This window comes from Somniosus microcephalus, chromosome 6 (assembly GCF_052327205.1).
Source record: "Somniosus microcephalus isolate GS21.2 chromosome 6, FLI_Smic_1.0, whole genome shotgun sequence".
Classification (NCBI taxonomy): domain Eukaryota; kingdom Metazoa; phylum Chordata; class Chondrichthyes; order Squaliformes; family Somniosidae; genus Somniosus; species Somniosus microcephalus.
Genome location: NC_140992.1, coordinates 243763843 through 243789570, shown reverse-complemented (window position 1 = coordinate 243789570; position 25728 = coordinate 243763843). Strand labels below are relative to the sequence as shown.

The 25728-nt window shown below is 44.8% G+C and overlaps 1 protein-coding gene across 2 annotated transcripts in view; it reads left to right on the top strand.

Moving 5' to 3' along the window:
* rnf166 (ring finger protein 166) overlaps positions 1 to 25728 on the top strand; it is a 57782-nt gene that overhangs the window by 8355 nt on the left and 23699 nt on the right. For both annotated transcript variants that reach the window (XM_085991688.1, XM_085991687.1), the window contains exon 2: positions 22983 to 23139. In XM_085991688.1, the coding sequence (XP_085847814.1) occupies positions 22983 to 23139 (157 nt within the window). The remainder of the gene's footprint in view (positions 1 to 22982; positions 23140 to 25728) is intronic.

Here is a 25728-nt window from a genome sequence, read left to right as displayed (position 1 = left end):
AAGGCCCAGGCTTTCAGGGCCTAACAAAAAAACGGGGAAAGGTAGCAAAAAGAATGTTGAGGTTAGAAAAAATATTTACAAATGAATGAAGTTTTTTTTAAAACAATTTAATAAATTCAATTTTATTTTGCTGGGAATGTATATTTGAAAAGAAAGACGCAGAAAGCAGGAAAAAGAACGGAAGCAAGATGGCGGCGACTCACCTCGGTTCAGAACGATAAGGCCCGCCCACACACGCACCGATTGGTCGACCGTCAGGTCACCAAAGCGTAGGATTGGTCAATCGTCCCGTCACTCGACCGTAGGAGGGCCCGGCCGCACGCGGCAGCAAGCCGCCGTACGATTGGTCGACCTCGAGGTCACTCTGTCGCTAATGAGCGGATAATGAGATGCTAATGAGCGGAACGTTGAAGGTTTTTGGGATACTGCGGGTGCGATTTTAGCCCGGCCGAAACGTAAATACGCTTAAAACCGTCTCGGAAGCGTAAGCTTTCTTTGGAGGTAACGCGCGCGTAGGCCCTGTAACTTTCGAGCGCATAGCCCGCCAGACGCACACGTGATGACAGACAGAAGTACCGATTTACCGATTTATATGTATAGACTAGCTGAAGTGCCCGGCGGTGCCGAGGCTTTTTCGAGGGAATGTTGTTGTTGGAAGAGAGAGAGAGAGCGACTGGGGGGAAGAGAGAGCGACTGGGGGGAAGAGAGAGAGCGACTGGGGGGAAGAGGGGGAGGGGGAAGGAAGGGGGGAGGGGGAGGGGAAGGGAGGGCGGGGGGGGAGGGGGAGGGGGAGGAAGGGAGGGGAAGGGAGGGCGGGGGGGAGGGAAGGGAGGGGGGGGAAGGGAGGGCGGGGGGGGGAAGGGAGGGGGGGAGGGAGGGCGGGGGTCGCCCCCCCCCCCCCGAGGTGAAGACCGCCGATTGCGCGCGCAGCAGGAGCTGAGACGCGGCGTCTCTCTCGGCCGGTGGGCCCGGTTGCCAGGGTAACCGTGACGCTGACCAAGCCAGAGAGAGAGATGCCGCGTCTCAGCTGCTCCTGCTGCGCGCGCCGGCCCCCCACCCCCCCCCGCCCGAGGGTCGAGGCCCGGCCCCCCCCCCCCCCCCCCCCCCGAGGGTCGCGCCCCCCCCCCCCCCCCCGAGGTGAAGATCGGCGATTGCGGCTGTGCGAGACGTCCGGCGGACCCGGTTGCCAGGGTAACGCTGGACGCTGAGCAAGCCCCGCCCCTCGGCCAGCCAGAGAGAGACAGCGCGTCTCAGCTCCTGCTGCGCGCGCACCCTAGCGGCGCTGGGCTGAGGCTCGGCCCTCCAGCCTTCGAGTGGGGCCGGGAGGTGCCTAGCTCGGGCGTGGGTGCGGAGGAGACGCCGAGGCTTCTAGGCCTACCTGGAAAAACGGGGAAAGGTAGGAAAATTAATGAGATTAGATAAGTTAATTACTTTCTAAATCATTTTTTTAAAAAACAATATGTGTTTTAAAAGCAACGTTTTTTTTTAAGACGCAGAAAGCGGGAAAAAGAAAGGAAAAGTTTGGAATCAAGATGGCGGCGACTCACCTCGGTTCAGAACGATAAAGCCCGGCCCCACACGCACCGATTGGCCCGGCAGCACACGCCAGCAACCCGGCATACGATTGGTCGAGCTCGAGGTCACTCTGTCGCTAATGAGCGGATAATGAGATGCTAATGAGCGGAACGTTGAAGGTTTTTGGGATACCGCGGGCGCAATTTTAGCCCGGCCGAAACGTAAATACACTTAAAACCGTCTCGGAAGCGTAAGCTTTCTTTGGAGGTAACGCGCGCGTAGGTACGCCCTGTAACTTTTGAGCGCATACCCGCAAGACGCAGACAGAATGACAGAATGACAGATAGACAGAATGACAGATCGACCGATTTATATATATAGATAGCCATAATATTTTCACGGTGTCAACTGTAACATGGAAGCAAATAGTTTATATATTAAGCTTCAGAAATCTCAGGGAGAGTTGGTGGGGTTATAATGTCTCTTGATCAACGCAGGGCAAAGTATAACCTCACTGGTAAGACTCAAGAATTCAATCTTGTTTACACTGATTTTCAGGAACCATGCATGGTACAAACTAATTTATCACCACTACATTATTATTGATATTGAATAATGAGGGGGCACACATTGGATGTTAGTTCTTGTGCAGTCACAAGTCAAGTGGGTCCTTTTATCAAACTATTTTCCTTAACAAACTCATCAGATTTCAAGTACACCAGGGGAGGAGAATTGTAAGTATTTTGGAGAAAATACCAGAAACTAGCTTACTGAATACATCAAGATGAATGCAATTAGGGGACATGTTATTGAGAAATGAAAGTAGAATCTGTTATTAGCCCATTTGAAATATTGTCATTTCAGGGTTGGAAATCCAAAATTCTGTCAAGTATGCAGTAGTGGATGATTTATTGTTTGACATGGCTCATTTTTGAACAGCAGGATCTTGTGTAAACTTAAAATAAGATTTGGAACAAAATGGTATCTTGCAAAGCATTGTAACCAAATTTGAATATCGTGTGCATGATTAACATTGCCTAAAACAATACAGGTCCCTCGTGAATGATTGTTGATGTGTCAGCATTATTGGATTAATAAGTAGGATAAGAGTATGGATGGTATGAATGCACAGCATAAGATCAAGTCTGGGGCTTCCAACAGTTCAGGTTAATATGGTATTGTTCTCTTAAGTATATTAAGATGCTTGTGTATTGCCGAATCTCTAATAATTGATTATACATATTATTTTAAATACCTGTAACCCCTCTTTTGTATTCTCCCAGAACCACAGTTCTGAGTATGACAGATTCTGGATATGGCCTTGCGTGCCAGATTATTGTAGTTAACATGTTGCTGAAGTGGTACTGAGGATGATATCATTGAATTTCAGTTTGTAGCTAAGCTAACAAAGGATTGTGCAAGAACCTGTTCTTGAATTAAATATAGACTATACCAAATATATTCTAGTAAATTTTTGTGTTCAAAGGTGAGGGATGTTAAGTGCTGAGGAATGGAATAATGTTCCTAATTCAAGCAACCAATGCCTGCATCAATAGGTATAGGTCTACTGCAGAGAAAAGCTCCTTTACTCTAACAACGTGTCTTGGGCCCAGCCTCAGAAGAATGCCCTTGTTGCACAGTTTTACATTTCTTATACTAGCAAATGTTGTGCTGTAGAAAGAAAGAACTTGCATTTTAGTGCCTTTCATGACCTCAGGACATCCCAGCCACTGAAGTATTTGTGAAGCATAGTCACTGTTGTAATGTAATGTAGGGAAAATCAGCAGCCAATTTGAGCGCAACATTGTCCCTCAAAGAGCAATAAGATAAATGACCAAATTAAACTGTTCCGGTAGTGTATGTTGAGGGATAAATAATGACAGGACACTGGGAGAACTCCCTTGCTCATCTTCAAATCATGCCTTGGGATCTGTGGGGGCAGCTGGGGCCCACATCCGACAGTACAGCACTCCCTCGGTGCTACACCGAAGTGTCAGCCTAGATTATGCGCTTAAGTCTTTGGAGTGGGACTTCAACCCATGACCCTCTGACTCAGAGCCAAGGCTGACACCCTAATAAATGTAAGTAATCTTAAAGAATGGGTTTAATGAAGATGAGAAAACCTAATAACCTTTTACATCTATTGTAATCCTAAACCTTGAAGCTGCTATGTGCATGACTTTATTGAAGTTGCTGAAATAGAATCTTGGTGACCTTATGAAGACATTTAATATTATAAGCGGCATTTCAAAGTTAGCTATAATGTGAATCATGGAAACTTTTTTTTAAGCAGAAAAATTTAACTGAGATCAATATCATTTTAAAGCAGTCCCAAGACTCTGGTATGATTCACATAGCTATCATAAATGTGTTTTATTTTCAGTGCATAACATAAGTATGTTTTATTTTCAGTGAAGTCCGTAATGATTATGACAAAACTGCTATCCATCTGTTGTTATGTGTACTCTACAGTCATTATGCCTGTAACTGAGATAAATGACAACTGAAGCAACCGCCATGAAAGACTTTTGTTGAATTGTTGAGAGTACAGGTAATATATCAACTAAGAACTGGAGAGAACTACGAGTTTGGAAACAGTCAAAAATATGTTATTGTCTGTGCCATCATTACTTACAAGTGCACGTTATAAATCCCAAATGCTGAGCCATTTGCCCCTCCGTAAACCACAATACTTTTGCAGCCATCGATCTGCTTAATCACGCCTTCATGTCCACCTTTGATGCCCTTGTACTGGACAAAACCTTTACTCTCCCATTCTGGTTGATTCCCCCTGGTGTGGCCCCATCTTCACTCCCTCAGTCCAAAGGGTGCAGAATTGAGCATATCTGGCATGCAACTGGTTTAGCCATCCATCACCAGATCTGATTGGATTACTTCAAGCTCTGTCGAACCATCCTGCCCTCTGCTAAAACTGTCAACTACTCCAGGATCATCCTGGAGAGCAAAGATGGCCCCCGGCTTTTTTTCCTCCACTGTCAATCAACTCCTTAAACCCCTCTCCCCATCTCCCTCCACACTCGCCTCCAACAACTTTTTTTATCACTAAGATTGTGACCATCTGTTCAGCTGCCTCTGTTGCTTCCCCCATTTCGCCTTGTCCACCAAGCCAAACCCACCCCTAGTTTACCTCTGCCGTATACCTGAACCTACGTCGTTCTTCAGTTTGTCTCCTATCTCCCCTCCCTCCCCCCCCCCCCCCCCATGCTCCCTCCGAGCTCATCTTGTCCTCCTACTGACCCATTCCCACTAAACCACTGACCACCCAACTTCCTTTCTTGGCCCCTACACTGGCTGCTATTGTAAATGGTTTCCTCTCCTCAAGTACTGTCCCTCTCGTTTCCAAAACCACCATCATCACCCCTCTCAAAAAACCACCCTCGAAACTTCTGTCCTTGCAAATTACCATCATATCTGCACCTTCCTTTTCCAAAGTTCTTGATTGTATTATTGCCTCCCAAATCCACACCTTTTTTTCCTGAAACTCCATGTTTGAATCTCTCCAATTAGGTTTCCATCCCTGCCACAGTACTGAAACGGCACTAAACAAATCACAAATGACATCCTCCATGACTGTGACCATTGTGCATTATCCCTCCTCGACTTCTCTGCAGCCTTTGACACTTTCGACTACACCATCCTCATATACCTTTGTTGCATTGTCCACCTCAGTGGAATTGCCCTAGCCAGTGCATCTCCAGCAATGGCTTCTCTTCCTGCTATGACACCGTTACCTCCAGAGTCCCCCAAGGATCCGTCCTTGGCCCCCTTCTCTTCCCATGTTGCCCCTTGGTGACATAATCAGCAGACAAAGGGTCAGCTTACTCATGTATGCTAACAACACTTGGCTCTATCTCTCAAGCTGTCCATGGCTTGTCTAATATCCAGTCTTCGATGAGCCACAATTTCTTCCAGATAAACATTGGGAACACTGAAGCCATCACTTCCAGCCCTTGTGACTGATTCCATTCTCCTCCTCAGTTATTTTCTCAGGCTGAACAGACGGTTCGCAGTCTCGCCGTCTTATTTGACCCTGAGCTGCGCTTCTGACCCCATATCCTCTCCACCACAAAGACCGCCTACTTCCACCTCTGTTACATTGCCGATCTCCGCCCCGCCTCCGCTAATCTGCTGCTGAATCCCTCATCCATGCCTTTGTCACCTTCAGATTCAACTATTCCAATACTCTTCTGGCAGGCCTGCCATTCTCCAGCCTCTGTAAAGTACAGCTCATACAAAAGTCTGCTGCCCATCAATGTTCCCTGCAATTTTTGGGGGGACCGCGCAGCCCCTTTAACAAGTTGAGTGGCCCATTCAAAAATCTACGCATGCGTGGTTTGCCCATTTAAAAGCCGGTGAGCTGACCGCGTGGGTCTTCCAGAGTGCTGTGCAGCTTAAAGGGAGCATTACTACCCGTATCTTACCCTGCATCACACCCCACTCACCAATCGCCCCGTCCTTGCTGTCCTACATTGGCACCCAGTCCACAACGCCTCAGATTTAAAATCCTCATCCTCATGTTCAAATCCCTCCATACTTTGCCCCTCCCTATCTCTGTAACCTGCTCCAGCCCTGCCCGGCCGTGCAGTAATGGGAAAGGATCCATGCAGGCCGCTCTCTAGCTTTTCCATTGTAAATAGAAACATAGAAGATAGGAGCAGGAGTAGGCCATTCGGCCCCTCGAGCCTGCTCCGCCATTCAATGAGATCATGGCTGATCATCCAAATTCAGTACCCTTCTCCCCATATCCCTTGATCCCTTTAGCCTTAAGAAATATATCCAACTCCTTCTTGAATATATTTAATGAACTGGCCTCCACCGCCCTCTGTGGCAGAGAATTCCACAGGTTCACCACTCTCTGGGTGAAGAAATTCCTCCTCATTTCAGTCCTAAATGGCTTACCCCTTATCCTTAGACTATGACCACTGGTTCTGGACTCCCTGACCATCGGAAACATCCTTCCTGCATCTAGTCTGTCCAGGCCTGACAGAATTTTATAGGTTTCGATGAGATCCCCTCTCAATCTTCTAAACTCCAGTGAGTATAAGCCCAGTCGACACAATCTCTCCTCATACGTCATTCCTGCCATCCCAGGTATCAGCCTGGTGAATCTTCGCTGCACTCCCTCCATGGCAAGAACGTCCTTCCTCAGATAAGGCGACCAAAACTGCACACAATACTCAAGGTGCGGTCTCACCAAGGCCCTGTACAACTGCAGCAAGACATCCTTGTTCCTGTACTCGAACCCTCTTGCTATGAAGGCCAACATACCATTTGCCTTCTTAACCGCCTGCTGCACCTGCATGCTTACCTTCAGCGACTGGTGCACAAGAACACCCAGGTCTCTTTGCACTTCCCCTTCTCCCAATCTATTGCCATTCAAATAATAGTCTGCCTTCCTGTTTTTGCCACCAAAGTGGATAACCTCACATTTATCCACATTATAGTGCATTTGCCATGTTTCTGCCCAATCACCCAACCTGTGCAAATCGTACTGCGCATACCGCGCATGGGCAGAAATTTAAAGGGACCCCGCATTAAAAGAAACAGGCTGTGCAGAACAAAGTGCAGCTTACAGGGAACATTGCCTACAACCAATGTTCCCGTTAATTGTTTTTTGGGTGCGGGGCCCCTTTTAGGGGTTGCGAGGCCCATTCAAAATACCACACATGCTCAGTGTTTCCCATTGGAAAAACCGGCAAGCCAGCTGTGTAGTTGTGCAGCTTTAAATAAACATTGCCTACAACCCTCCTTCCTCTCGAATGGGGCAGTTCCCCAGCCTTGCATGATGACCTGGAGAGTATTACAGAACTTGACTCCACAGTTAGATTTCTGGCACTCAGTAACAGACTGCAGTTAGGGGGAAAGTGGAATCAATTTGGAATTACTACTGTTATTTCAGTGTACGTTTCTGTGATGGATGTCACCAGGATAGTCATTATGTGTTGATATAGTCACTTCGGTTACCAGCTAATACGACTGGCTGTTTGAGTACCCCACTAGCACTTGCCATGTTGCTGTAATGCTGACAGTGCTTTAATATTGCACAAATCCACGATGACTGCTGCAAACCCTAGCATGATATCTAAACACCTGCTGGCACTCTAGCAAATTGGCTTTTTTCAGGACATCAGTTAATTGCACTAAGAATGATGGCCACCATTTTCAATTAAACTCCTGCTGGTTAAATTCAACTGGTTCAAGCCTCTCTAAATGGTGTAAATCTCTAAGAGTTAATAATCAATATAAAAAGGGTTGGCTGCTTTTTGAATGGACCTATTTTTATAAACAAATATATGTAACATCGACATGTACAAAATTTTCCATGAATTTAAATGGCCTCTTGGGCATTTCTTTTCCTTTTCTCATCTGAAGCGATCGACTCTTTACAGAGGTGCAGTTCTAAGGCCACCTGAGTGCTGAACAATTTTTTTACTCCCTAACCCAGGGGTACTGAGGTCAATTGTAGCTTGGCAGTTGTCTTATGTCTACTTCCGCCCTGATTGACATCAGATAACTCTCTATGACTCGGCTATTTATTGGATAAATTCACTAAGTTATTGGAACAGATTGGATGGAAATGACCGTACGGTAGAAATTAGTGCAAGTTGTTGTTTTTAAATCCTTTCGTTATACAGTATGCAACTTTTCTCTTCTCTTTTTTTCCGTTTTATAAAGTCTTTCCCAATTGTTAAACTTTAGTCCCCATCAAAAACTGTCACCTACCCACTTCCATGCTAATGGAATTTGCTTTGAATACATGACCGTATCTAGTGGTATTCCACAACAGACTGACCTGTTCAAAAGGCAGACATGGGTAAGAGCCTGATGGTGGCGTTCGTGAGTCAAAAGGACTACATACAGTGAAGGGTTATTTGTGGTTTGCACACATTGTACATCAACCCAAGTGACTTTTACATTTTAATAACCTTTTATGTGGGAGAACAATTCCTCGGTTAGTTACTCTTACTTGAACCACCGAGAAGATCTAAGCTATGAAAAGTGGTGGCGATGGTGGTTAATACCGTGCTGTTGTGAGATCATCAACTGGCTTCTGCTTTTCTGAGTTGCAGATAATAATCAACCTGGAGAAACTCTTGTTATTTCTCTGTAACCAGCTATTATGATTCAAAATGTAATGATTACATCACAATTGTGATGTGTGTCTGTTCAATGCATCTATGTTTTCTGATTTTGTTTTTTAAAATTGTAATAAAATATCATTTGTCAATGTGTGTCATGACCATCGGGCAGTTAGTTACTTTCCTTTTTCCTCATCAATTGTGTTTGTCTCTGATTTATTTATTCTTTCTGATTGGTTATTTTTCTTGTTTGCCAATCATATGCAAAACCGTTCTCTGCAATTTAATTTTCTTACCAATCTCATTGCTTCAAAAATAAATCTTTTCAATCACATTAAAACAACAAAAATCTCCAAGCTAAAGCCACCATGAACCTCCTCACCTACATTCAGACTGACGAGAAAACCTTTGACATTGTTGCTTTAAATGTTGAGAATTCTGAGGTGCGTGGATTATCATGTGCTCCTAGGGGGAAAAGTGGCACATGGATTGTTGCACAAATTTGCAACTCCATTTATAGCATGCTGGTTTAGAGATGCCTAGGCCTCAAAGCCTTGGGCTTGATTTGAAGGTGTCTGACCCTTCCTGGGCTAGTCTGCATCCAGTGCTGCTGCTGCTGCCTCCTTCATACACCTGCCCTATTTTCTTCAGCTCTACTCCCTCCTTCAGAGGTTTCTCCAAGTGTTTACCCCCCCAACCCCCCTTCCTGTCGCCAGGTCCAGCCCTAGAGGTCCCAGGTAACATGCTCTGCTTCAAAGATAAAGTTACATTTGAGAACCAATGTCTGCATTAGTCCTGGCATTATCGAAGACTCTTGGCTTTCAAGCTGGAAAATTCATCTGGGCTTGAAAAGTTTTCAGTCTATATTAATAAATTTTAGATAAGATTAAAATGTCACCTATCATTAAAGTTCACTTTCATTTGTGTCCAAAAGAACAAAATGACAGCTATCCGGTACTGTAGCACGTTAATCTAGTTTTATCTATACTACGGGAATGCAATCAGTTTTTCTTGAGGGGACATATTAAAATATTAAAGTTGTTGACACGCCTTGTGTGCCCAAACCAGTGATTAACAGATATACAGCAGAACTGTGGCTGGGTCCCATCTTTCCCTTGCGTACACTCTCTGCTAGCCCAAATGCAGACCCAAGCCCTGCCTGTTCAGTTTCCTCCAGAGCTGAGTCCCTGCTGTTTCTCTTTCACCCACATGCGTTGCAGTAGCTTAGGGACGCATCAGTGCTGTTCAAAGCTGCAATTCTTATTGTATCCTCCCTGTTTACAACCAGGATGCATCTATCCTAATCTCTGCCAAGCCTATGTAACCTGAATTTCCATTGTGTCCATTCACGTGCGCATTTTAGCTGCCAATCCTGACCCAAGCCCATTAGTTTTATCCTCCTTTTTCTTTCTCCTCTTTATCCCTCTCGGGCTCTTCTATCCTGTCCCCTCCCCTTCCTGTTACCCATTTATGCCTCCTTTCATTTTGCTCCTATCCAGAGCTTTGTCTTCCTACCCCCAACACTTCACTATTCTTCCACCTTCCTCCTCTCCTGCCACCCTCCCAAGCCTGACTCCCTCTTGAATAAGCCCACAGGTTCCCTCTATGCTTCTCTTGTAATTCTCTGGAGAAGAACTCGTCACTGCCCCCTGACGAGGAGCAACCTCAACTGCCCCATCCTCTCTCGCTGACCTTCCCACCCAACGTGGTCGCTGGGGGCTAATCTTGCCAACCTCCTCCTCGTCCCCCTCACCTGTCCCACCACTGACCCTTTGGACTCTGCTAGGAGATCAACAATTACCACCATCATCTGCATCTCCCTCCAGAATGTCCTTCAGTTGCAAACAAGCCCCTAGCCATCCATGACCTTATTGTGGATGATTGCATTAACATCATGGCCTTAACGGAAACTTGGATCATGGGTGGTAACACCTTGCCCCTTGCTAAAGCTTCCACATCTGCCTATACCTTCCACCACCTGCCCGGCTCAAACCACTGTGGTGATGGTGTGGCTCATATCAGCAAATCTTACCTTGGTCTCACCCCCTACTCCTCTGGCAGCTTCTCCTCCTTTGAACATCTTGCCTTCTTCCACCTCTAACATCTCCTTTAAAATCCTCGTTGTCTTTCCCCTTCCAATCCCTCTATGCTTCTCTCGTAATTCTCTGAAGAGGAAGTCTGCCCCTGAAAAAGAACTCTTTCCCCCAAGTCACTTACAATGCCACTTTCAAACTCCCAACTGTCTAGCCTTTGGCCCTCCATTCGCCATGATACTTAAACTGTCAATCTGTTCAATCACTTCCACACCTCTGCCTTTGATGCCCTTGTCGCCAGTAAAACCCTTACTCTCTTCCACCCTGGTCGTTCCCTCTAGATCAGCCCCCATCTTCACTTCCTTAAGTCTAAGGGGTGCAGTCTTGAATGTATATGGCGCACAATTAATCAGTCATTCCCAGATGTGGCTGGACCACACAAGTACCACCAGGCTCTGTTCTCTGCCAAAATGGCTCACTAGTCCAGGATCATTCTGGAATGCAAATAACCCTGCTTTTCTCCAATACTAACCAACTCCTTAAACGCCTTTCCCTTGCCCTCTCCACCCTCGCCTCCAACAACAAGTGCGAGGAGCTCATGGATTGAGACCATCCATTCATCGGTGTCAAGCTTCGTCTGATTACACTCCTGTGAACTGCCTCGGGATGTTTTCCTATGTTAGTTGCGCTATATAGATGTAGGGTTGTGAAGGGGTGGAAAGTTTCCGGTAAATTTCCGGAAATTTTCCACGGGAAGTTTAGCTTGGGAATTTTGCCCAAAAAAACACATGCTAGTATAATATTGGTTTTTTTTTGTATTTCTTTCATTTTTTTCCAGGTCCTCTCTTAAAATTACTAACAGAGCTGGAATCTTAATTATTAAGGAATTTCTTAATCAATATATGTTTATCTTCTTATTTGGCTTGTTTTAATAATTACGTTTTGTGTGTGACTGTGAACAAATGTGTCCTGCTTGATTGGATGAGTGGATGAGCGATTAGCTCCCTCTATTGGTGATGTAGCGTCGTGCGTGCGTGCGCAGGTCATGCTTCCATCACATGGAGCATCAGGAAACATTTACTCACCCTGTTGCAATCGTGCTGATACAATGGATAACCATAGCCAGAAGCATGCAGATGAGTTCCTTGCTCGAGCTGTATATGCGACAGGCTCACCCCTCATGCTCACAGCCAACGTGTACTGGAAGAGATTTTTCAATGTTATTCGCCCTGCATACTGTCCTCCCTCCAGACATGCTTTGTCTACTTATTTGCTGGAGGCTGAGTATAACAGAGTCCAAGGAAAGCTCAAAGAAACGATAGAGATGGCAGACTGTGTTGCGGTTATCTCAGATGGGTGGTCAAAATGTACAAGGGGAAGGCATCATAAACTACATCGTCTCCACTCCTCTCTCGGTGTTCTTCAAGAGCACAGACACGAAGGACAACAGACACACAGGCACATACATTGATGAGCTGAAAGCGGTCATCAACAATCTTGGATCAGAAAAGGTCTTTGCAGTAGTTACTGACAATGCTGCGAATGTGAAGGCTGCTTGGGCTCAAGTGGAGGAGGCCTACCCTCATATTACGTCTATTGGGTGCGCAGCTCATGGGCTCAACCTGCTCCTCAAGGACATCATGGGTTTGAGAACCATGGAAACACTGTACAAGAGAGCCAAGCAAGTTATTAAGTATGTCAGGGGAAAACAGGTAGTTGCAGCAACCTACAACTCCAAGCAAACGACAAAGAACACCACACTGAAGCTGCCCAGCAACACTAGATGGGGTGGTGTTGTCATAATGTACAACAGCCTTCTGGAGGGTAAGGAGTCGCTGCAAGAAATGGCAATATCCCAGTCTGGGGATATGGGAAGCACCATCAAGAAAATACTGCTGGATGATGTGTTTTGGGAGAGAGTGGTTAGCAGCCTTAAACTACTCTCACCAGTAGCATCTGCAATTGCTCAGATTGAAGGAGATGACGCTGTCTTGTCAGATGTTCTCAGGCTTTTTGCTGATTTAAAAGAACAAATCAGCATTGTCCTACCCACATCCCTGCTGCTCAAAGCAGAGGAGAAGGCAATTGTTCAATTCATACAGACGTGTCAAGCCGATTCATGCTGCAGCATACATGCTGGACCCAAAGCATGTTGGGAGACCAATACTTTCTGGAGAACAGATCAACAGCGCTTACAGTATGATTTCTACCCTCTCACGCCACCTCAATCTGGACGTGGGCAAAGTTCTCTACCAAGCAAGGTCTTTGGAATGGGGACGGGATATGGGAATCATGCAAGCATATCAGTGCACATACCTGGTGTAAGGGACTTTGTGCATCTGAGGCCCTGTCACCCATAGCATCGGTGATACTCCAAATCCCACCTTCGTCAGCAGCCTCGGAACGAAACTGGTCACTTTTTGGGAATACGCATACAAAGGTGTGCAACAGGCTGACTAACGAGAATGGAGAAACTGGTGGCTATCCGGGCGAACCTACAACTTATTGAGCCAGATACAGAAGTGTCCACCACACAGCTAGACACTGACACAGAGGAGGAAATGGACACGTCAGAGCCAGAGTCAGAGAATCAGGAGGAGCAATGATGAGTAGAAGACTCAAAGGGACAAAATAAGGACAAATTACAGGCTGAATAAGCTGACGCTCTTTTTATTTTATTTTAGATGGGTCTTTTTTGTGGGGGTTCAATAAAGTTCAAAATTATAGCCTAAATAAAGTTTTGAAAGCCTGTTTTTATTTGTATGGAACAGTATGTCTATTTTGATGACAAAGATAATATAAGGGTCAGAGACAAAAACCATCAGTGTGCAAAAAAACTCTAAATTCCCAAAAATTTCCATGGAAAATTTCCTCTTTTAAAAATTCCTGGAATTTTGCAACCCTATATAGATGCCAGTTATTGTTATTGATGACTTTGGATCCAGTACAACTGCAACAGGAATAGAGGTGCTCAGCCCCATATTTCCTCCCAGAGCTCTTTCCCTCCCCTCCCCCACTCCCTGTTTCATAGTAAGAAGCAGATGAGATCATTTCTGCACCTATCAAAGGTTCAGCCTCAAGTTTCATTTTAGAGTTTTACAAGAGGGCGAGAGGAAATGGAGAGCTTGAGACACTGACAGAGAGAAAGTATGTGAAAGGCATAACCGAGAGTGGGGGATATGCTGAAGAAAGAGGAAAAAAAGGAGAGACTTAAGAAGAGGCAAAGAGGAAGAGTGAAATAAAAGAGACAACCATAGATACAGAGAAACAATATGAGTAGATGTGCGAGGCCCATACAGAAAGAGAGCCTGAAAGAGTGGAAACATAGAAACATAGAAGATAGGAGCAGGAGTAGGCCATTCGGCCCCTCGAGTCTGCTCCGCCATTCGATGAGATCATGGCTGATCATCTAAATTCAGTACCCGGTCCCTGCTTTCTCCCCATACCCCTTGATCCCTTTAGACTTAAGAAATATATCCAACTCCTTCTTGAATATATTTAATGAATTGGCCTCTACTGCCTTGTGTGGTAGAGAATGCCACAGGTTCCCCACTCTCTGGGTGAAGAAATTCCTCCTCATTTCTGTCCTAAATGGCCTACCCCTTATCCTTAGACTGTGACCCCTGGTTCTGGACTCCCCCGCCATCGGGAACATCCTTCCAGCATCTAGTCTGTCCAGTCCTGTCAGAATTTTATAAGTTTCAATGAGATCCCCTCTCATTCTTCTAAACTCCGGTGAGTACAAGCCCAATCGTCCCAACCTCTCCTCATACGTCATTCCTGCCATCCCAGGTATCAGCCTGGTGAATCTTTGCTGAACTCTTTCCATGGCAACAACATCCTTCCTCAGATAAGTTAGAATAAGAGACTAGCAAAGACAGAGTTACAGGAAGACAACTAACAAACAAAAAAAAAAAATCTAATTCCATAAAAACAAAAATAAAACTTCTTTACTACATTATAGGATATGAACTCTTATTTTTACATGCTGGGCTAGGCAACCTTTGTTAACCGATTACTAATACAAGAATATAAACTCATATGACATTGCTGCACTCTCAAAAGTGTAAAGCTTGCCATATAATATATGAGAGAGAATGGACAGCAGAAGGAAATGTAAAAGCTACACGTAGTGGTAAATAGTGTGAAATGATCAGCAAAGAGCAGTTTGGTTATAATTATTTCTTTCAGTTTTTAAAAACAAGAGCTTTGTTTAGTCTTCTCTTGTCACTTAAGCCACCTATGGTTTTGTGGCTGTGGTCTGCACTGCAGCTGCTATGGAGCTGTGCTGAGTGAGGACAGGCTGAATTTTGACTGAAGCTGATGTGCACCTAGATGCATTCCCCAGAGCAATGATGCAATATACCTGCTCTTTATTTAGTTGAACAGTACTTCAAAAAATTTTTTTATTCATTGATGGGATGTGGGCGTCGCTGGCTAGGCCTGCATTTAGTGCCCATCCCTAATTGCCCTTGAGAAGATGGTGGTGAGCCGTCTTCTTGAACCGCTGCAGTCCATATGGTGTAGGTACACCCACAATGTTGTTAGGAAGGGAGTTCCAGGATTTTGGCCCAGCGACAGTGAAGGATCGGCGATACAGGTCCAAGCCAGGATGGTGTGTGGCTTGGAGGGGAACTTGTAGGTGGTGATGTTCCCATGCGTCTGTTGCCCTTGTCCTTCTAAGTGGTAGAGGTCGCGGGTTTGGAAGGTGCTGTTGAAGGAGCTTTGGCAAGTTGCTGCAGTGCATCTTGTAGATGGTACACACTGCAGCCACAGTGCGCCGGTGGTGGAGGGAGTGCCAATCAAGCGGGTTGCTTTATCCTGAATGGTGTCGAGCTTCTTGAGTGTTGTTGGAGCTGCACTCATCCAGTCAAGTGGAGAGTATTCCATCACACTCCTGACTTGTGCCTTGTAGATGGTGGAAAGGCTTTGGGGAGTCAGGAGGTGAGACACTCGCCGCAGAATTCCCAGCCTCTGGCCTGCTCTTGTAGCCACAGTATTTATATGGCTGGTCCAGTTCAGTTTCTGATCAATGGTAACCCCCAGGATGTTGATAGTGGGGGATTCAGCGATGGTAATGCCATTGAATGTCAAGGGGAGATGGTTAGAGTCTCGCTTGTTGGAGATGGTCATTGCCTGGCACTTGTGTGGTGCGAATGTTACTTGCCACTTGTCAGCCCAAGTCTGAATGTTGTCCAGGTCTTGCTGCATATGGACACGGACTGCGTCAGTATCTGACGAGTCTCGAATGGTGCTGAACAGTGTGCAATCATCAGCGAACATCCCCACTTCTGACCTTATGATGGAGGGAAGGTCATTGATGAAACAGCTGAAGATGGTTGGGCCTAGGACACTGCCCTGAGGAACTCCTGCAGTGATGTCATGTGATTGAGATGAATGACCTCCAACAACCACAGCCAACTTCCTTTGAATTCTGCATGTTGAGTAACCTCCACTTGTAACATTGCAAATTAAACTGTGTGCAGTATCCGTTCTAAAAGTTGCTGTCATGATGCTTGAGAGTATTGAATCAACAACATACAGTATAAGGTATCTTCATTGGTTTCTTCAACATTTATTCTTGTCATGTATGAAAAGCAAATTATTCTAAGCAGAATTTTCTTTATTGTATACAATCCCAGCAGTCTGTAAGATTTTATTTTATATAGTCTTTTTCATCAAAATAACTATATAAACTTTACTCATTTAAAAAATATTCTACTCTAACGCCTCCCCCATCCCACACACATGCTAGAGTCCATTATAAAAGATGTAATAGCTGAGCACTTGGAAAACAGTGACAGGATCGGACAAAGTCAACATGGATTTACAAAAGGTAAATCGTGCTTGACTAATCTACTGGAATTTTTTGAGGATATAACTAGTAAAATAGATAAGGGAGAACCAGTGGATGTGGTGTATTTGGACTTTCAAAAGGCTTTCGATAAGGTCCTGCATAAGAGATTAGCGTGTAAAGTTAAGGCACATGGGATTGGGGGCAAGGTATTGACTTGGATAGAGAACTGGTTGACAGACAGAAAGCAAAGAGTTGGAATAAACGGCTCTTTTTTCAAGTGGCAGGCAGTGACTAGTGGGGTACTGCAGGGATCGGTCCTTGGACCCCAGCTATTCACAATATATATTAACGATCTAGACGAGGGAACTAGATGTAATATCTCCAAGTTTGCAGACGACACAAAGCTGGGTGGGCGTCTGTGCTGTGAGGAGGATGCCGAGAAACTCCAGCATGATTTGGACAGGTTGGGTGATTGGGCAGAAGCATGGCAGATGCAATATAACGTGGATAAATGCGAGGTTATCCACTTTGGTGTCAAAAACAGGAAGGCAGATTATTATCTGAACGGCAATAGATTGGGAGAAGGGGAAGTGCAATGAGACCTGGGTGTCCTTGTGCACCAGTCGCTGAAGGTAAGCATGCAGGTGCAGCAGACGGTTAAGCCAAATGGTATGTTGGCCTTCGTAGCGAGAGGGTTTGAGTACAGGAACACGGATGTCTTGCTGCAGTTGTACAGGGTCTTGGTGAGACCACATCTTGAGTATTGTGTGCAGTTTTGGTCGCCTTATCTGAGGAAGGATGTTCTTGCCATGGAGGGAGTTCAGCGAAGATTCACCAGGCTGATACCTGGGATGGCAGGAATGACGTATGAGGAGAGATTGGGTCGATTGGGCTTATACTCGCTGGAGTTTAGAAGAATGAGAGGGGATCTCATTGAAACTTATAAAATTCTGACAGGACTGGACAGACTAGATGCAGGAAGGATGTTCCCGATGGCCGGGGAGTCCAGAACCAGGGATCACAGTCTAAGGATAAGGGGTAAGCCATTTAGAACAGAAATGAGGAATTTCTTCACCCAGAGAGTGGTGAATCTGTGGAATTCTCTACCACAGAAGGCAGTAGAGGCCAATTCATTAAATATATTCAAGAAGGAGTTAGATATATTTCTTAAGGCTAAAGGGATCAAGGGATGTGGGGAGAAAGCAGGGAGAGGGTACTGAATTTGGATGATCAGCCATGATCTCATTGAATGGCGGAGCAGGCTCGAGGGGCCGACTGGCCTACTCCTGCTCCTATCTTCTATGTTTCTATGTTTTTCACCAAGCTTGCCTTGGTTTCTCATTAACCCAAGTTAAAATACCACAACCCCTCGCACCAGCAGGATTAGTGTTTGTTTGATGCAATAGTATCTAGTTTATGGTTTGAAACCCACTGGTCTGCTAACCAAGTAGAAACTAAAAATGTACTTCTGCACATAGATGATCATTGGAGGTTATGTGTAAAAAAAAAAAAAAATGTGCACAGTAAGCTTCCTGCGTGGGATCACAACGAAGAGTGCATTAAGTACTGAAGACCAGTCATTTTTCAGTTGTCACCAGTCTCTTATTAAACATACTGGTCTCGTCAAGGGGACCAGTGTGAATTTTGAGCCTTGTTCAGTGTTCCCATTCATGATTTCCTTGGGGAGTGAATTAGTCATCAAGCACCAACTCAGAACAATGCCTTAAAGGAAGTGGAGGGAAAAATAATGTGCCATGATTTAGGAAGTTTTTATTTTATTCCAGTGTACAATGCTTTAAAATAAGTCAAAAATAGTGATTATTCTGATAGCATACTTGGGAAAAAGTACTATTCCATATCTTGTCCTGTCATGTGATACTGTCGAACAGTGAGCAAAATTGAATTGCAAAACATGGTACAGGTACATAGGAATTGCTAGACGTAGAAAGACCAAGGTCTCATCCTCCTGGTTGCATGATACAATGAGAATGGAGTTGTTGAGTAATCATAGCAATCAATCTCTATCAATTAGTCTACAGCAGACCCAGAAATGACATGAGGAAAACCCCAGTGGTAGAGAGCTTTGGGAACCTTTTTTCCTCCCAAGCAATCTACATTTACTACATGTCATGTCTCAAATTACATATACTGTACCCCAGAATGTTATTTTCTGAAATAAATCTGTCTAATTTGCTTTTGAATGAATCAATACTAACCGCTTCCACCGTCTCCCTAGGGAGTCTGGTTCTACTGTTCTGGACAAGGTAAAATAGCTTGTCATTGTCTACATGGCACTGGAGAAAAATATAAACAAATGGTTTTACCTGTCTACAAAATGTTTATAAACATCATAATGTAAATGCATCTAACACACAAAATAATCTGAGCCAATCAAAAAACACTATCATTATTCATTTACTTTATTGTCTCTCACCACATCTCACAAATTCATATCACATTCTCCAACTCACTAATGCCGCAGGACATCCATGATATACTAAGAAGTAAAATAATGCACATTCAAAGGAACAATAAACTTTGCAAATGGCTCAACCTGCTTATCCAGTGAATTGCTGAGCCATCCTGACCAGTGAAGTCCCAAGCTTGATCTCCAGCCTGCGCGGAGTTAACTGATCACAACATCGAAACAGATGAGAACGGCAATTTGGTCCATCTTAGCTCATCCATTCACAAATCCCCGCACCACAGCATCAGAGATTTCACCTCCACTACCCTACCTGGAAGTCTATTCTATGGATTGAGCGCTCTTTATGTGAAGAGGAACTTCCTGACATCAGTCCTGGATTTGACTTTTGTTTACAGTTGCCAACCCTCCTGAAATTGGCAATTGGTCTCCCGGCTGTTGTTACTGATGACCCAGGAGAAATGTTTCTTGTATGTGCGGTTCATGCATGTACACCATCCTGGCTGTCTTCCCTTTTAGCCAATCCGTGATGCATTCCCTGGCCCATGCTGTTCGTCTCACTGCCGCAATGAAGTTAGTGGTGGTAGAGGAGCTGCTGCAGCAAGTAGGAGGAACTGGAATGGAAGAGAAAATTGCAAGGACCTGAGCCAGGTGCCTGGAAGGAGTGGAAAGTGTCATTGTGCACTGACTGTAGCTAGGCCAGAGGGTAAATACCTACCTGTCCTCTGCCTTTCACAATTTCACTCCAATTATCTTGGGGAGGAATATCAATTTTTTTTAACGTTTTAAAGGAATTTATATGGATATAAATTGGGTTCATCTTTCTTTGTCATTGTAATAATTTATAGTTGCCAAGCTGCTTGGATTGCCTGGGAGTCTCCTGGGATGGGCGATTGATCACCCCGGCGCTGCTGCGGGCGACCCAGGAGAAATGTACATTGTATGCACAGTTCGCGCCTGCACGTCTCTGTGGCTTGGATTCACAATTCCCGCCCTCGCCATCCCGATTGTCTCCCAGGTGCTTGAGGCGATGCCCACCCTCGGTTGCAGCCGATCAGCCATTCATACCATGCTGGAATTTCCTTGTGGCTGCTTGCCCCATGCCGGAAATACCAACCTAAGTACCGGTTTAAGAAAGAAACTGAGCAAAGACATTCACCTCGAGGGACCCAACCTTGATGGGGCAAGTGCAATAACATTGGCAAACTACAGCGATTGAGTGTCATGTGATCGAGTATTACACCATCGAGTGTACATGATCAAACCTCCAGAAATACATCCAACCAGAGTTGGCAACCCTGTTTTTATTAGTTTGAATTTATGTTTGCTTGTCCTACTCGCACAGATTAATTTGAAGTTGTCTGGATTTGACTGATTTCCCTGATTACACTGATTGCCGGCATGGTTGGGGGTGACCACAGCGCAGCCAGTGTTGGAGCAGTGAATGACTGACCGCAACGTCAGGATTCCCGCGTTTAGATGCGCATGCGCTACGTCCTGAAATTGCAATCAGTTTCAACGGGTTAATAACAGCGAACGCTGTTCATTAGCCATTCTTACCCACCACAAATTCCGTCCCAACGTGGCTCAGTGGGTAGCAGTCTCGCCTCTGAGTCGGAATGTTGTGGGTTCAAGTCCCACAGCAGAGACTTGAGCACAAAATCTAGGCTAACAATCCAGTGCCGTACTGAGGGAGCACTGCAGTGTCAGAGGTGCCATCTTTCAGATAAGGCCTTAAACCGAAGCCCCGTCTGCCCTCTCAGGAGGACGTAAAAGATCCATGGCACTATTTGGAGAAGTGCAGGGGAGTTCTCCCTGGTATCCGAGCCAATATTTATCCCTCAACCACGTCACTAAAACAGATTACCTAGTCCTTATCGGATTGCTGTTTGTGGGACCTTGCTGTGCACAGATTGGCTGCCACATTTCCTACATTACAGACTGCACTTCTAAAGTGCTTCATTGGCTGTAAAGTGCTTTGGGGCATCATGAGGTCATGAAAAGCGCTATATAAATGCGGCTTTCTTGATATTTATATCTATTATTCCTCCTTAATGGTGAGTGTTGAGAGACTATTTGATTGTGAACGGCATCAGAGCCAAGCTCTGTTCTATCCTAACCTGATGTCCGTACATGCACCCTTCCAGCAGGGGTCACTGAATAGCAGTCCAGGAACAGGATGCTGATTTGTTGGAGACCAGGAATCAAATCTGGCACCTTCACTTTTAAAAGTCTTTCCAGAACTGATATCTTTGACCTCTCTAACCTTCTCACAAAGGCTTGGGATTTGCTCCTTTTCTCCTCTATGTCAAGTGCCTTAAGATGTTTTTTTTGCATTAAAGGTGCTGTATCAATGCAAATTATTGTTAATGTTCTATTGAATTTATTATTAGTTTGCATTTTTAAGAAGTAGTTTTCTGAAAAAGAACTGTGATTCTCTGCCCTGTTGTTTCAGAAACATTGTTCTGGAAACTACAACACTGCACTTACTGACCTCAATGACTAATCGTTTTTGCTTTTTGTACAGCTGAGTCCTGTAAGTTTGGGATGCCATAAGCTTATGTTGTATAAAGCTCAGAGAAAACTCACATCAGCAGTATGTTTCTGTCCTCGTGCCAATGAATACTCCAACCACAGGCTCAACTGGATGAATGGGATCGGACTTTAGAGTTTATGTTTTTTTAAAGGCATGCATTCGTATCAATAGGTTTTCTGCATCTCTAAATCCCATGATATCGTATGATGTTTACTAAAGTGAGATGTATATGGTTTTTTCCACTGTATTTTAACAAACACATTTTCTTCACGTAAGAATGAAAGGGGACGAACCAAGAAGTGACAGGCAAAAATTAAAAGCAAGTTAATTCAAGGTACAAGGACAGACCTGCAGACAAGCAAAGGAGCACCCATGACCCAATCGTCTGTTTGATGGCTGCTTAAATAGAGGTTATGCTGCATGAAGTGGTTGCAAGGAGGGTGGCCCTCTCTGCCACTCCATGGCACCCTCCTCATAGGTCAGCATTGGTGCATGGCAAACAAATGGAGTCAAGTTTCAGGCCACAGTTAATCATTGCTGTCTCTGCATGTCCCAGCCTTGTGTTGCATAGTAACTGGAGATGCCCTTGCAACAGATGTCATAACCCTTCATCTGGAATCACCCCTATAAAGGCAGTCATTGCCTGGTAGGTGCAACAATGCCTGGTGGCATCTTGACAGCTAATGCCAATTAGGGTACACTTCCTGTTGATCGTTCTGGCATGTCTTCTTTCATGCAGTACTGCTGAAAACATTACATACTCTTTCTGGCGAGTTTCTGAGGAAGCATCCAACATTACATTTAGTCAGGCAGTCACCTATCTTAGTGCTGCTATCGGGTCTGCTGTAATGGCTTCCCTTGGGAATTGGAGCTTTGAAGAAGGGGAGTTCTCCCCAGTGTCCTGGCCAATATTTATCCCTCAACCAACATCACTAAAAACAGATTATCTGGTCACTATCTCATTGCTGTTAGTGGGACCTTGCTGTGCACAAATTGGTTGCTGCATTTCCTACATTACAACAGTGTCTATACTTCAAAGGTACTTCATTGACTGTAAAATACTTTGGGATGTTGAGGTCGTTAAAGGCACTCTATAAATTCAAGTTCTTTTATTCTTACTACAATTTTACATAATTGAGTAGTTCATGGATATAAAGATCATATTTTAAGTTGGTGGTATTTACATTGGAAATAAGGATGAACACTTTAAGTTATATGATTTATTGGATATAGAATCTAGTTGGACATACTGCAGGAGATGATCTCTGTGCATACATGAAAAAATGACTTGTATTTCACTGTATTTGATCCTGATTTAAATAAGGAAGAGTGATTTTTTTTGGCGTGGTGATCCTCCTTGTCAAGTATGTGCAATCTCCAAGTGAGATGTTCAATACTATGCATTAAAGGGCTTATTGAAGTTATTTGTTTATTCATTATTCATTTATTAGCTTGGTGATTAAGAGCTTCATTAGATTTTCTTTGACTTAAGGTAAATTCTTCCTCGTATTGAGAATGATATTTGAGAGTGAGTATCCTGCAGACTGCTTGCTAACAATGATCCACTCTCTTTCAGGTTCTGTGGCGAATGTTTACAACCCTGCCTCCAAGTTGTGTCACCTCTGTGCCCACTTTGCCGTATGCCCTTTGACCCAAAAAAGGTGGAAAAGGCCTCCAATGTGGAGAAACAGCTTTCTTCATATAAGGCTCCCTGTCGAGGATGCAATAAAAAGGTATGCTAAAGCAAGCTAGGTAATGCAATACTTTTTTGTGAGTAAGTTTTAAAAAAAACTGATTTATTTATTTATTCAATGTAGGTTGCAATCCTCAAAGAGTTTATTATCCTGTGTTGTAGTATAGTGACCCTCCAATATACTTATGGGATTGTCATCATTCATTATTTCTGCCTTCTTTAGCAACATATTGAGATGACAACACAATTACTTATTTTGATAGTGTAAATGTTGGGGACAGGCAATGTGATCATTCTCTTGCTCTGTAACTTTGTACAATTAGTGGAATAAATGCTGCCTGCACTAGTCTAATGTTGCATATTATTGCATGACTTTTTGATGGTATAATCCTTTTGCTTTTCAAAGATTTTAATGTTGGGATTTTATCCATCATTAGATGCCTAGTTTAGTTGGTATTTTTTTAATTGAGATTACTAGCTACTTACCAGCCATGAAGTCCTGTAGCTCAGAAACATTTAGTTAAATTTAGCAAGGTCCCCACTACCAGCAGGCGCCTTGCTATGCAGGCAGGGGCCAGAAAATTAAATCTCCAAATTGCTGGGTGGGCAATTTTATGACTGGCATTTTGGGCCATTTCGAGCCACACTAACCGCATATACAGGAGGTGAAGGTGTAGGGACAGGGGAGAGAGGTTTAAGGAGACACTTGGTAGTGGATAAAACAGGCCGGGGTTTATCTTTGCCTTCGAAGATGATCCTGGTGTAGTGAGCGGTTTTGTTAGAGGGGAGTGAGGCCCCATAATGCTTGATGTAGTCCAGCCAGATATGGTGATGGATGGCTAAACCAGTTGTATATCAGATATTCCCAAGTCTGCACCTCTGGAATTTGAGGGAGCAAAGATAGGGTTCAGGATGGAAGAGAGTAAAAGTTTTGCTGGGGACAAGGGCATCAAAGGTGGAGATAGGGAGTGGTTGAGCAGACCATCAGCTGCAGAAGTATGGAGGCTATAGGCTAGGCAGTTGGGAGTTTCGAGACCGTGGGAGTACAGAGACCATGTGAGTTGGAAGGGTCGAAGGGGTGGCGCTGAATATGAGTAGGAGAGTTTATATGGAGAGAAAGGTTTAGGGAGGACAGGAGGGCAGTGAAATCAGAGGAGTGAGGATAAGGTGAGTTGAGATTAAGATTGAAATCACCGAGGATGAGGAGTCACTTAGTACAGAGGCTGATGGAGGCTATCTTGGGAGAAACTTTGGATGGACGGGGTGGGGGGGGGGGGGGGGGGATGTCAGCAGTGGAGAATGAGGATTTTAAAGAAGAGGCGTTAGGGGTGGACCAAAGTGAGATGCTTGAAGGAGGAGAAGGTACCAGAAGAGTAGTGAGAGAGACCAAGATGTGACTTGGTGATAAGAGCCACAGCGATTTGGATGGGGCAGGTGGTGGAATACATAGTCAGGCGGGGAGACTTCAGTACGGGGCAAGGTGTCAACACCCGTGAGCCTCATCAGAAGATTCTTGTCTTCACTGCCTCCACTTCATAAATCAGCCTGCGATAGAGTTTTGCCATGTGCTGATCAATGATCTGTGCATAACATCTGGATCAGGGATGGCTCTTCCTGCAGAAGTGAAAGTTACCACAGCATAAAGCTTTCATGCTACCGCATCTTTCTATGCCACCCATGAGACATCTGCCTCATCAGGCAGCCTGTAGTGCACATATGTATCGGGGAAGTGACAGCTGTGTTTGCAAGAGCAACATATTCATCACTTTCCCTGTGGAAAGGAGACATCAATCTGATCAGGATGCACAGCTTTCATCAGATAGCCAAGAGCCACACACAATTCCCAGATCAACCTCATGGCTTTCATGGGGAGACTTAAGTTTCAAGTGGTGTCTGACCAGAGAAATATCATCATGCGTGTCAGTGTCATTTCTTTGGGAAGCGGACATGATGGGGGTGATTTTCACTCAGAAGTCGGGATGGAGGCGGGGCTACAACTTTCGGGTTGTAGTCCCGCCTCCATCGAGATGCGGCCAATCCACGCGATTTTAACTTGATTGACCTTGTTGAGCCCGCCCAGCGGCCTCAGCAGGCCAATTAAGGGCCACCCGGCAACAGGTGACGTCACAGACTGAAATTTCATCTGTCAAGACGTTTTGACAGATGAAATATCAGTGTTTCACAGCTGTTTGAAGCTGTCAAACACTGACTGTCTTACTTCTAACCCGAGTCCTTCTACACAGACTCAGTTAGAAATCTCTCCGGCACAGAAAGCTGCAGGCTGTCATTTTTGACAGTTCGCAGCCGTTCTGCTTTCTGTGCCGGTTAGATGATGGACTCCCGAAACCTAGAGGAAGGAAGGCTAAAAGGTAAGTACAGGTAATTTAAACTTCTTTACACACTTTAGACACACCAAACACACTTACCTTTGCACTCATGCACCCATCACTCACCTGAACAACGACATCTCGACCCCTCCAAGTCCTTCAACCCGACGGCCTGACTCCTCTAACTTGGCGTGGTTTGGAGCCATCAGGAATCCCACACTTCAAGCTTTAAAATAGGGATTCGGCTAAAAACTGCCTGTTAACTACCTGTTATCAGGCAGTTAATTGTCACTAATCCCTTC